This window comes from Myxine glutinosa, chromosome 12, assembly GCF_964187855.1.
Source record: "Myxine glutinosa chromosome 12, kmMyxGlut1.1, whole genome shotgun sequence".
NCBI lineage: Eukaryota > Metazoa > Chordata > Myxini > Myxiniformes > Myxinidae > Myxine > Myxine glutinosa.
Window position 1 is genome coordinate 46,670,902 of NC_136272.1, and position 12,689 is coordinate 46,683,590.

Here is a 12,689-nt window from a genome sequence, read left to right on the forward strand (position 1 = left end):
TTGGCTATCATCCAAAGCTGAGAATATTATCTCACGTCTCGGCTAAATGAACCTGACTCCCTGCTCTCACCTCTCCTGCAGTAACTATGTACATGACTGTGGCGGAGCACTAATCGCACCGGAATGGCTCATCACTGCAGAACATTGTGTACGACGGTGAGATGATCACACAGGGATGGGCGAAGGAATCTACCCAGATTACACGTCCCCACTGCTCTATTGAACTTACAACATATAAAGTGCCTTCAGAAAGTATTTACACCCCTTGACTTTTTCACATTTTGTTATGTTACAGCCTGAATTCAAAATGGATTTAATTGAGATTTTTTTATCACCGATCTACACAAAATACCCCATAATGATGACAAAGTGAAAACATGTTTTAGAAACCTTTACAAACTTACTGAAAATGAAATGCAGCAATATCTAATTTATACAGGTATTCAGCCCCCTGAGTCACGACTGCATAGATGCATCTTTGGCAGAGATTACGGCTTTGAGTCTTCTTGGGTATGTCTGTGTCAGCTTCACACATCTGTATTTGGGAGGTTTCTCTCATTCTTCCTGGCAGATTTGCTGCAGCTCTGTCAAGTTGAATGGGGAGTGTCGGTGAACAGCAATCTTCAAGTCTTTCCACATATTCTCAAGGGGATTCAGGTCTGGGATTCGGCTGGGCTACTCAACGACCTTCACGTTCTTGTTCTGAAGCCATTCCAGTGTTGCTTTTGCTGTATGCTTGGGGGTCATTCTCCTGTTGGAACGTAAATCTTCGCCAACAGTCTAAGGTCTTTTGCACACTGAAGCAGGTTCTCCTCAAGGATTTAGTCCAAACTAAATTCAATGATAATTCACATCAACCTTGTTTTGTGACATATACAATGTTTTTTTTGTGGTTTCTAGTGAATTTGTAGGTGCTGATTCCAAATCCAGTGAGTGCAAGATGAGAAACCTTGAGCATTTTTCTAGAAACACAAAAATTCAAAATGGCCACCATGACACAATAATTTAGTTTATTATTTAATCGTTTTTGACACTTTTACAAGGTATATTGTTGTTGAGGCTGTGGCAGCATTTTGTATTTGAATAATATTTGTCATTGATGCAATTGGATGATAAACTAAGCAAAAATGGAATATTCAAGATGGCCACCATAGCTCAAAATGGCCACGAACAGGGGTCACACTTAACTTAATTTTGTAGACTTAGAAGATGCATAGTTTTAGATGCCGCTTAATTTGTATGCTCATTTGCAGATAATGGAGGCACGGTGTATCATATGTGAAAGCAGTAAACCGCAGCTCATGGTGTCATCCAGGGTGGCAAGTTTTCGTGATGCCAGTTATCAACGTGGTGATGGCTTTAGTGAGCGTCTTGATGAAGATGCAGAATTCTTCACATGCCGCAACAACTGTATCAGTACCTACTGCTCAAAAGAACATATTAAGCGACACCTGAGAAAACGGAAGCATGAAGAAACATCAGCTGGACCAAGCACAAGTCCAAAGCGCTTGCGGAGGACAGTTGAGTTTGGCTTCTTCAAACACTGTCTCTCTGTGGGGAGGAATGTAATGTAGAACGATCTGAAAAGAACCCAAGTCGATGGAGGAAGTCATATCTGTGTAGAACTGCAGATAGGAAAGGCAAAATGTCGTGGAAAATGCAAATTCTTGAACATGCTAAAAAACGATGTGATAAGTGATAAGCAAATGCAGGGGTGATGTAGGCTGTGGAAATCCCATGAACGCAATGTCGCAAGAAGGAAGCGATGACAGTAGTTTTGATGAATAATGCATTTGATGTGAATGTGTCTGGACTTTAAACTGACAATAAATAGGATCATGGCAGCCATCTTGGATCTTTAGTCTGTCAGCTCGATACAATTAGAAGCAACATAAACTATACAGGCAACTGTATTTGCATGTATGTATATTTGAGGGAAAAAACATGTTTAATATATTTGGGCAGATGATCATAACATATGCGCTAATGAGGTTTTGGCGGACATTTTGTATTTTTGCATTTCCACAAAAATGCTCAAGGTTTCTCAACTGGCACTCACCAGATTCAGAATCAGCAGGTAAACATGGTCTATAAACTGTTAAGAAACATTGTATATGTAACAAAACAAGGTCCCATGGTCTCTAGCTTGGACTAATTTGCCTGTAATTGGCTCCATTCATGGTTCCCTCTATCCTTACAAGTCTCCCAGTCCCTGCCCCTGAAAATCATCCCCATAGCATGATGCTGACATCAACATGCTTCACGATAGGGATGGTGTTTGATGGGTGATGAGCTGTGTGTGCTCTTTTTCTGCCAGATGTAGTGCGTTAATTAAATGATCCATTTCTTCTCTTCCTATAATGATGGAGCTCACTGTGCTCTTGGGAACGTTCAACACTCTAGAAATTGTTTTGTACCCTTCCCCAGATCTACACCTCACAATTCTATATCAGAGTTCCACGGAGAGTTGCTTGGACTTCATGGTCGAGTATCTGCTCCGACATGCACTGTCAACTGTGGGACTTGTATAGAAATGTGTGTTTCTTTCTACATCATGTCCAATCGATTGAATTGGCCACAGGTGGACTCCAATAAAGTTGTAGAGACATCTCAAGGATGATCAAAGGGACCCGAGCTCCATTCGGAGTGTCATAGCAAAGGGGTTGATTACTTATTGACTCAAGACATTTCAGCTTTTCATTTTAATTATTTTGTAAAAAAAAAAAAAAAAAAAAATTCTACTTTGACATTATGGGATATTATGTTTAGATCAGTGACAAAAAAATCTCAACTTATCCATTTTAAATTCAGGCTGAAACACAAACAACAAAACGTGAAAAAGTCAAGGGGTATGGATACATTCTGTAGGCACTGTATGTTCTACTTTTACAAAGCACTACCTTAATACCAATACTCAAAGAATGCTTTGCCACCACTCAAGTTGATTGCTCAAAAGAACGTTTGCATCGTATTCTCTGAGCAGTTTTCTCTGAGAGGAACAGACTTTCGTATTAACAAAAATGACAACCCAACTCTTTTGAGGATACAGCATATAGTTTTGGTAAATAGTACAAGAAACTGCATGAAATAGAATAGCCAATTTAACATCTGGTATACACAGCATAGTTCTGGATGGGTCATTGTGCTTGCGTAGTACCAGTGATCATTCAACGCCATGTAGTTTTTGTTTTTTTCTCTCTCTACAAGATTGAGGCTCATGGCAATAAGGAATCTACCGAAGGCATCTGGAGGTTGTTTTCACCCCTGTTTGTCTATTTGTTTGTTGTGAGCAGGATATCTCAGAGTTGTGGATGGATTCGGCCAAAATTTGGTGGACAGGTTGATTCGATTTTGGTAAAGATCCGGATCCGGATCCTATAATTTTTTAAGCGGTTCTTCGCCCTTGAGAGAGAGAGAGGGCCAAAACGATATATACCACAATGTCTCAAACAGCTATGGATGGATTCGGATGAAACTAGGTGGATGAGTTGGTCAGGCAACAAGAACAAATCGTTTCTAATTTGGTTCAGATACGGATCCAGATCCGGTCTATCAGTGGAATACAAAATGTAACCTGTTTAGCCTGGCGGAGGTTTGCGATCTCCCGAGTGCCGTTCTCGTTGTTGTTGTACCTCTGCTTGCTTTTAAAGAAAGATATGCTATGATGTGTAAGACCGGAGTGTTCATGGCTTGCAGGCAAAAGTACCTGATAAATGTCATCATGGGAACACACAAGATTGCAAATGTGGATCCTACGTCGTGGGCGTTTCGTGTTGCTGAGGTGCACAAGGATCCCGGTGGAAGTGACATCGCCCTCATCCGCCTCTCTAGGTCTGCTCTGTTGTCAATTTGTTTTGCGTACCATTTCATCCCTATGATTCGACAAAGGGTGGGGCCTTAATTTAAATATCTGCCTTGGCTTGTTTAGCTCTCCCATCTAATGGGATATCTCATGTTTCTCAGATCGCAGGTTCAAATTCCATTTTCGTACAAAGTATTTGTCTGTAGTCCACTAATGGCCTTGTATTTCACATTAAATATATACTGATGTATTTTTTCCTGCAGGGGATTTATGTACAAGCTCCACTTTGATGCTTGTATCAATATTTTTTTAAACTACAAACTTTGCTGTAATTATTCTCATACCCCTGATAAACTATATGCAGTGAAAACCTCTTTTGATTGACTACCATCTTTAGATTGTTATTGTGCATCCTATATTTGAATATGTTTCATCCAATGAATGCCATCTTGTTTATTTTCATGAACAATTGCAGTTCTGATTCAATGTCACAAAAAACTTGGGATTCACTTCCATTGGAATGTCCAGATTTGACTTTGCACATTATGAAGGAAATTCCACCATTGCCCAACTCCATTTTGAATGACCCTACCCTCCGGCCAGATAATTTATAACAATAATTAGCCCGGTTGTGTCACACCGAAACAACCAGGAGTGCAGGTGCAAGGTTCTCAAACTACAAAAACCAAACCGGCTTTCTGTTATATTGGAAACTACGCTGCCCGGGGGGTTGGGGTTGGGGTTGGGGTTGGGGGGTGATACCCACGCTTCCCAGCTGGCTGAGCTTTTCCCGGCAGTAGTTTCGGGACATGTTGGACATTGAAAAGCTATGCAGTTATTGGCCTCATGGTGGTCACCTTTTCCCTGCGGGTCAGTGGCATCACTGCCTGACCCCACATCCCAATATACTCTTTATAGTGGCCTTTGGTGGCCCCAAAATGGACGTCAAGGCCAACATGCGGTAGCTTAAAGCCTTGTCCAGATTCTGAAATACCTATTCCCAAAACATGGGACCTCTAGGTGTTACAGTTCGGCCGTGAAAGAGTAACGTACACATGCACAAACAAACACTTGAAATATGCATATAGCTAATACTGTATGTACATGAGGATCAAGGTGAGAGGTGACATTTTTCCCCTCATTGTTCCATACCTAGCTAACACAAGAACGTCGGTCCAACGCTCCCTTCTGACGTCTACCCACCGTTGGCCCAACGTTGTTTTTTGACGTTGCCCCAACGTTGTTGTGTTAGCTGCGATACCTCTTTATTTCCACATGCCCTTCTTCTCTTGTCAGCCTGGTGTTGGCTTAACGGTCAAGGTGGCTCGCTTAAGATCTTAGGGTCTTGAGTTTGAGCCCCCGCCATGCCGTTAACGCCAGGTTGGTCGACTCAGCCTGCCATACATCTGAGGTCGGCAAAATGAGTACCAGTTCACTGGGTAGAATGAGCCATTTGGGTATCATGTGCAGGAGTGGAGCCCTGTCCAGGATTGTGCCTCCTACCGAGGAAACTGCTTTGGCAGCCCTATTCATCTGAAGATGCAAAATGAGTTGTCTTCTTCTTCATCACGTCATCTCATTTTTGTCAATTTTTGTTTCATTTCTATTTTCCCCTCTCCTTCTCTCGCTTGTGTAAGTTCAGCAAGGTACATTCAGTACTCCGATGCACATATTTAAAAATAAAAAAAAGATCGAATTTAAATATAAAAAAAAGAATTGATGTTACTTTGTGGTAAGATTAATAAACTCTGTTTTCGTTGTCTATTCATTAGGATGAATATCTTGTAGAACACATCTCATTTGGCTTCCTCGGACCCCAACATATTATGGTCCTAACTATCTCGTACTCTCCATCTTTCCCACCACACCTCGACAGTCCAGTTATTTTTACCCAAGATGTTTCCATGGTGTGCCTGCCGGAAGCACAGGAGATTCTCTCAAAGGATACCATGTGCTACGTCACTGGGTGGGGGAAGACTTTGGGTATGCTTGTTACCTGTGGATGTCAAAACAATCCTGTCCTGACTCCTGGAACCACTCCCCACCTCACCCTACTATATTTCCCACAACAAAAATCCACCAGTCACAATACTACAAAAATATATGTTTAATGTACCATTACATACATATACGACGATGCATTAATGCTTATCCTATTTAATCTATAGGAAGAGAGTTTTAGTCGGGGTGCTGGGATTTATCGGCTCTGTTAGGATGCATTCTGAGTTGTGTGTATTATGGGGCTCTTTAACATCCACAACCTAAAAACAAATGGGACAGCCAACTTTTGGTGAGCAATTGCAGTAGTGTTCTTCAGAACAGCAGCTTTTAGTCAGATTATACTCCACAGGAAAACAAATCCAGGTCCAGACAGCTCAACAGAAACTTGCAAGCACAGGAACTAGGGAAGGAAACACAGTAACCTGTAAGTAAGAGGGTTGGGTTAGGAAGGTGATCTTGGGTCTTTAAGTGAAGGGTTAACCCTCCTCACGTTTCTTTGTGTCAGGCACGGGCCGTGAGGATGTTCTGAGGCAGGTGAAGGTCCCCATCATCCCCCGCACAGAGTGCAATAAACCGACCATGATGGCCGGACGTGTGCCGTACTTCCAGTTTTGTGCTGGATACTCAGAGGGCGGCCGTGATTCCTGCCAGGTATGGGCTGACTTTATGGGTACATTACTCTTAATAAATCTTAAAACATCAACACTGCTGTAAAAAAAAGTCTTAGACACATTCAGGAATTACAAGATATGGATGTTATGAACATCAACAATTTACTCAAAGCCTCCACTGGTGTTTTCTACGATTATAACAACATTGACTGTTATTAATACATCTTGGTTTGGATGAAAGGAAACCAGGCTTGTCACTTAGCAATTCTTCATGCACATTGATAAGAATCTTTAAAAACTTGTGATCACAACAACTCAAAGTTCTAACTATACATGATCAGCTAAAATGAAGTGTTGCAGCTAATCTGTCACATTTACCAATCAAATCGAAATGACGACTCATTGTCTGTCAGGTGTTCCTCATCAAGAACACCAGGTGTGCTGCTCTACACATCCATAAAGTTAAAAGCCCACGTTTCATTTCGTACTGCAGAATAAAGATTTATCAAGATTAACTGTTAGCTTCAAACAAAATGGCTAAATCAGTGGAAGATCACCCTGGAATTGCGTTTCTGTATAAAGAAGGAAAAATATTTAGTGATACAGCTCACGTCACTCCATTTTCAAGGTGTCATATCTGAAGCACAATCAACTGGAACAGCACTCGGTAGAGAGCATACCCTTTGCCAGACTGAACAGTTTACGATTTGCCTCCTCCTGATACGCCGGATCTGGGTCCGGACCTGAACCAAAATCTAATCGGCTTGTTCTTGTCACCTAGCCAACTCATCCACCTCGTAACTCGTCCACAACCTTTTCAAATACCATTGTATATGTAAATTCTTGTCACACATCTGATTTGTCCACCAAGTTTCATCCGAATTCGTCTGAACCTTTTGAGATATTGTGTTACATATCGTTTTTCGCCCAATCACACCCAACCTGTTCACCAAATTCCGTCCGAATCCGTCCACATTCTGAGATATCCTGTTCACAGACAGGGGTGAAAACATAACCTCCGTCCACCTTAGGTGGCGAAGGTAAAAAGAACAGAGAACTAAACCTCTCTTGTTGACAAACCTAGGACTAGAAGATCGAAAAAGCTATCTAAATAGGATGATAAATACTTGAAGGTAATGTCCTTAATTAATAGGAAGAAGACCAGTGTTGAATTAACAACAGAACTGGCAGAAGGCTCAGGTGTCATTAGTCCATCCATCCACAGTATGAAGGTCACTTTTGAAATCAGGACTGAAATGATGTGTTGCAGTAAGAAAACTTCAGTTAAAAAGGGGAATACGACTAAAAGGCTAAAATATGCAAAAGAACATAGAACTTGGACTATGTAACAATGGTCAAAAGTGCTTGGGACAGACGGGTCAAAGATTCAGTTATTTACATCTAATAGAAGACAGTATGGGAAACGATGAAAAACTGAAACTTATAAACAGCCTCGCTTGAAAACCAACAATTAAGCATGGAGGAGGTTCAATTCAAGTTTTTGGGTGCATATCCTCGAGTGGTGTTGGGAAATTGCTGAAAATTAATGGTATTACACCAAGGTACAAACAAATTTTAATCCACCATGCTATCCGCAGTGGTGCAAGACCCATTGGTCCAATCTTCATCTAACAGGAAGATAATGATCCAAAACACTCAGCTGGAATCTTACTATAAATCACCAAATGTAAGTCCGTTCGAAGGTACCGCATAAAACGGCTCAACCGATCGCAACGTTATTTTGGGTGGGTATTCCTGGGACCCCTGGGAGTAAAATAGGCTGTATTGTTTTTCCAATTTTTCCAAGTTTTCCAATTTTCCAGTTTTTCCAAACACGATGGAATAATATTTACCGATATGAACAGTGATGTGGCTTTTGTTGAAATTCTACAAATACTGTTTATTCTACGTACCAGGAGAGAGTAGATAGACTCCTGACGAACTCTTCCTATATCAACGTGCGGCTCCGAAGTAACATGGCAGCGTGTGCAAAGCGACTGAGAAACAGGTGTAGCGGCCGCTTCCGTGTTACAGATTCGGCGCGCACTCTTCACACATAAACGTGCGACTGAGAAAGACGTGTAGCGGCCGCTTCCGTTTTGCAGAATTCAATCTTTTTTCAAAATGGACGCCATGTACTGTTTAGATTTTGATGATTTGCGTGTGATATGATTCAACGGATGTTTATATGAATCGTTTAAAATAAAAAAGCCTTCAATTTCTGATATTTTGCCTTTTCAATTGGGCCTCCCAATTGAAGCCCCGCCCTTAGGGCGGGTACCGTTGCTCGCAATTAAAACTTATTGAAGAGGAAGAGGAAGTTGAAGTCCTTCAACGCATGGAATGGCCCCCTCAAGGCCCAGATCTCAATATCACTGAAGCCGTTTGAGATTACTTGGACAAAGAACAAGTAAAAAATAATCCCAGCAATTTAGATGATCTTTGGAAGGTCTTGGACTAAGTGTGGAACATTTTCATAAAGGTGTATTTGCATTGAACACAAAGTTTTATTTTCCTTTTGCATCAGAGTAGAAAAATACAAAATGTCTAACAGTTTTGTACAACGGTGTATAATCTATATGGGCCTTCACTGCTCTCCGGCCCCTCTCAGGGAGACAGCGGGGGACCGCTTGTGTGCGAAACTAATGGGAAGTTTGTGCTGCATGGTGTTACCTCATGGGGCATCGGCTGTGGAGAGCCTGGCCGACCTGGGGTCTACTCGCAAGTTTCAGCTTTTATGCCTTGGATTCAAAGAACAATACATGGTTTGGGTAAGTCATCACTACAACTGCTAACACCACTACGAATATTACCAGTTGTACTGCTTACAGTCATGTCACAAACACTCAAATCAGGACTATTTCCCTGTGGGATTGTACAGGGTGTCCCAGAAAGTTAGTTTAACTCCTTATTCCATTAAAATTGTTTTGCCCTCTGATTTATGAGACTGGAGTCGTTAGAAAGTGAAACTTTATAATCAGGAAATTTGGTTCCAAAATGTTTTAAATCGACAACAGCAAATAAATTGTTCTGAGAAACTGAAAAGTAAATTGACAAATTGACAATTGTTCTGGATATTCTTCATGAACACTTTTTGTTCACTTAGCTGAGACATTTTCATCAATCATCCATCTTGGAAAAAGAAAAACAGAAGAATATTATCAGAACCGTTATCATTTGTTAGAAAGGGTATTCCATCCAATGGCCTTTACAACAATTCCAGTCTCATAATCGTAGAACTAGAAACAAAGTTAAGCATTCAAACCTGTGTAACATTATACGCAACACACGCACTCTCAAAATACTCCCACCCCGAGTAAAAACGAAGTAATTTTCCTGTGGTGTGCGATTCTTTGCAGGACCTTAATAAAATGCCATTTGGATAAAGAGCCGGAAGAAAATACTGAAGAAGAGGAGGAAGAGTTTTATAGAAACTGTGGGCCATTTCTAATTCTCAAACTTATGTAAAAACTCTTCCCATAAAACACTTGCAAGACTTAATTTGGTGAATGGACCATCTATATATTACATATATGGTGGAATTTTGGCCTCCAGTTTCCTCTGTACGTTACCTCAAAACACTAATATCAGACCAAATATTCCTACTTGTTGGAGAACATATTCAATCTATACTTTTTGTGTTAAACATGATACTTAAAATGGTGTTACAGTACTTCTATTAAGTCTCCGGTATGGCAAAAATCAACGATTTACATTAAAAGGAAACTTGAAAAACAACAAAAAGTCATATTTGGGAGAAAGTACATTACTTAATTGTTACATAGAGTGTAATGATTGGAATTCATGCATAAGTTACACCTCCAACCCCCCCTGTACCATACCACCTATCAATGTGCAGGTGTAATCTACCCCTCCCTTCATCGTGCACATGTCAAATATAGATGGCACCTAATTTTGCAACCTTTGAAAAAGTTAAACAAAATATCAATGTACTGTATTCCAAGATGAATGCCAAGTTGTTTGATTCTGGCCGCACATCTATTGACTTGTACCTCACGGACTAATTTCCACAATATATGTTTTGTGACATCCTCCTCGTGTACAAATACACAACTCTGCTATAGTAGATCACGTTATTTTACAATAGCGTGATTTTTAAGGATAACGAGAAGAAAAAAACACATTGATGGAACGAATCTAGATACACATCGGGGGCTGCACAAGGTGTCCTCATGTCGATGATGACATGTTTGTGGCCTCACTGGGATAGTCATTCCTGATTTTCATAGTCGTTTATGTTTAGGTAATAGTGTTTTAATAAAGTCTACCTTATCAGCAACAGATATATGCAGGTTGAGTTACCACATAGTGCAGATTATACAAACTATGAACTCCACATTGCTATGTGTGCATTTGTGAACGCCATGCTTACCAGACCTTGGATGCGTGGACAAGACCACATCAAATATCAATTATGAAAACATCCTGTGGAGTTATATATCTATATATATATATATATATATATATATGTATATACACACCACATGACCAAAAGTATGTGGACACCCGAACATCACACATCTCATTCCAAAATCATGGGCATTTTTTTTTTTTTTTTGTATACAAGATCGAGGCTCGTGAAAGAGCGAACATTAATCACACAGAAAGACAAACCGACACATAAAACATATAACATCGGGAGCGGGAGACAAGATGGGGAGAGAGGGGGAAGGACACAAACACAACATTTGAGAGCAGGGACCGAGAGACATGGAGACATCGAGAGATCTGTGGGAGGGAGAGGGCTTTGGGGGGGGAGGCATGGGAAAGGGGGGTGGGAGAGGTATAAAACATATGGACACTGCCAGGACTTCCAGGAAAGAAGTTGGAATTTCAAACAAGGTGGATCTGGGGTGAATTAGTGGGGGTAGAAAAGATCAAGGTTTTGGATGGGGGAAGATAAGAGATGGTGGTGAACAGCTGTTTTAAAGACCTGGAGGGATTTAAAGTTTAAAGACCTCATTAACATGGAGTTGGGCCCCGAACCCCTTTTGTTGGGCCCCGAACCCCGAACCCGAACCCCGAGTTTGCTGCTATAACAGCCTCCACTCTTCTGGAAAGGCTTTCCACTAGGACTAGATGTTGGAACATGGCTGCAGGGATTTGCTTCCATTCAGCCACAAGAGCATTAGTGAGGTTGGGCACTGATGTTGGGCGATTAGGCCTGGCTCGCAGTCAGCGTTCCAATTCATCCCAAAAGTGTTCAATGGGGTTGAGGTCAGGGCTCTGTGCAGGCCAGTCAAGTTCTTCCACACCGATCTCGACAAACCATTTCTGTATGGACCTCGCTTTGTGCATGGGGGAATTGTCATATGCGGAAACAGGAAAGAGCCTTCCCCAAACTGTTGCCATAAAGTTGGAGGCACTCAATCATCTAGAATGTAATTGTATGCTGTATAGTTAAGATTTCCCTTCACTGGAACTAAGGGGCCAAGCCCGAATCAGAAAAACAGCCCCAGAACAATATTCCTCCGAATATTAATATCAATCAGTCAGAATGGTTAGAATGAGCTTTATACATATATTAGATATTTATCCAGTAGTTGTACCATAAAAGTATCTGTAAACTATAACTTGGCACTTTTATCTGTAGAAACCTTAACCTCTTCTGGAGATCAACAGACATCCTTCACATTTCTTGGGCAACACTTAATCCACTTGAACATGCAATAATTTATCGCCCTGAGACTGCACTTCAGCACCCTCAGAGCACATTTTACCTCTCTGAGGTAATTACAACACCCTCTTAAAACAAACGTTATCCCTACTGAAACACACTATACTGCTGTAAAATTATATCTAACCCTTTCGGTACACACTTTATCCCTCTTAGACAGCACTTCATCCATTTTAGGCCACACAATACCTCTCTAATACCAGTTTCCCACTCTCATATACTTCACTTTACATATCTTGGGTAACCCTCACCCATCAGATGAAACTATGCACATCTTATACCATAGTTTACCGTTCAGACGAAATATACTGTCCTGTCTGTGGCAGGTGAAGACCAGCCTCAGACGAATAACCGAAACGAGCTTAACTCCAAGGCATATACCCAACTTGGCGGTAGTGACACGCGCAGGGTGGAAAGGCCCGAAGCCTTACCTGAGACGGAAGGCCGACATGGGGTTTCATCCAAACCAACAAACAAAAAAACAAATATACAGGCACGACAAAGAAATGCAATAAATAATGGGTTTAATAAACGTTAATGCCAATAACAATGAATGGTGAGGTAAAAACTAATATCG

At 41.1% G+C, this 12,689-nt stretch overlaps 1 protein-coding gene across 1 annotated transcript in view; it reads left to right on the forward strand.

Annotated features, from left to right (window-relative positions):
* Window positions 1–10,714, forward strand: part of LOC137437857 (plasminogen) — an 82,837-nt gene extending 72,123 nt beyond the window's left edge. The window contains exons 15-20 of the mRNA XM_068132533.2: window positions 82–156; window positions 3,697–3,831; window positions 5,679–5,785; window positions 6,309–6,454; window positions 9,026–9,185; window positions 9,774–10,714. Coding sequence (XP_067988634.2) covers window positions 82–156; window positions 3,697–3,831; window positions 5,679–5,785; window positions 6,309–6,454; window positions 9,026–9,185; window positions 9,774–9,781 — 631 coding nt within the window. The 3' untranslated portion in view covers window positions 9,782–10,714. The remainder of the gene's footprint in view (window positions 1–81; window positions 157–3,696; window positions 3,832–5,678; window positions 5,786–6,308; window positions 6,455–9,025; window positions 9,186–9,773) is intronic.
* Window positions 10,715–12,689: the final 1,975 nt, after the last annotated feature.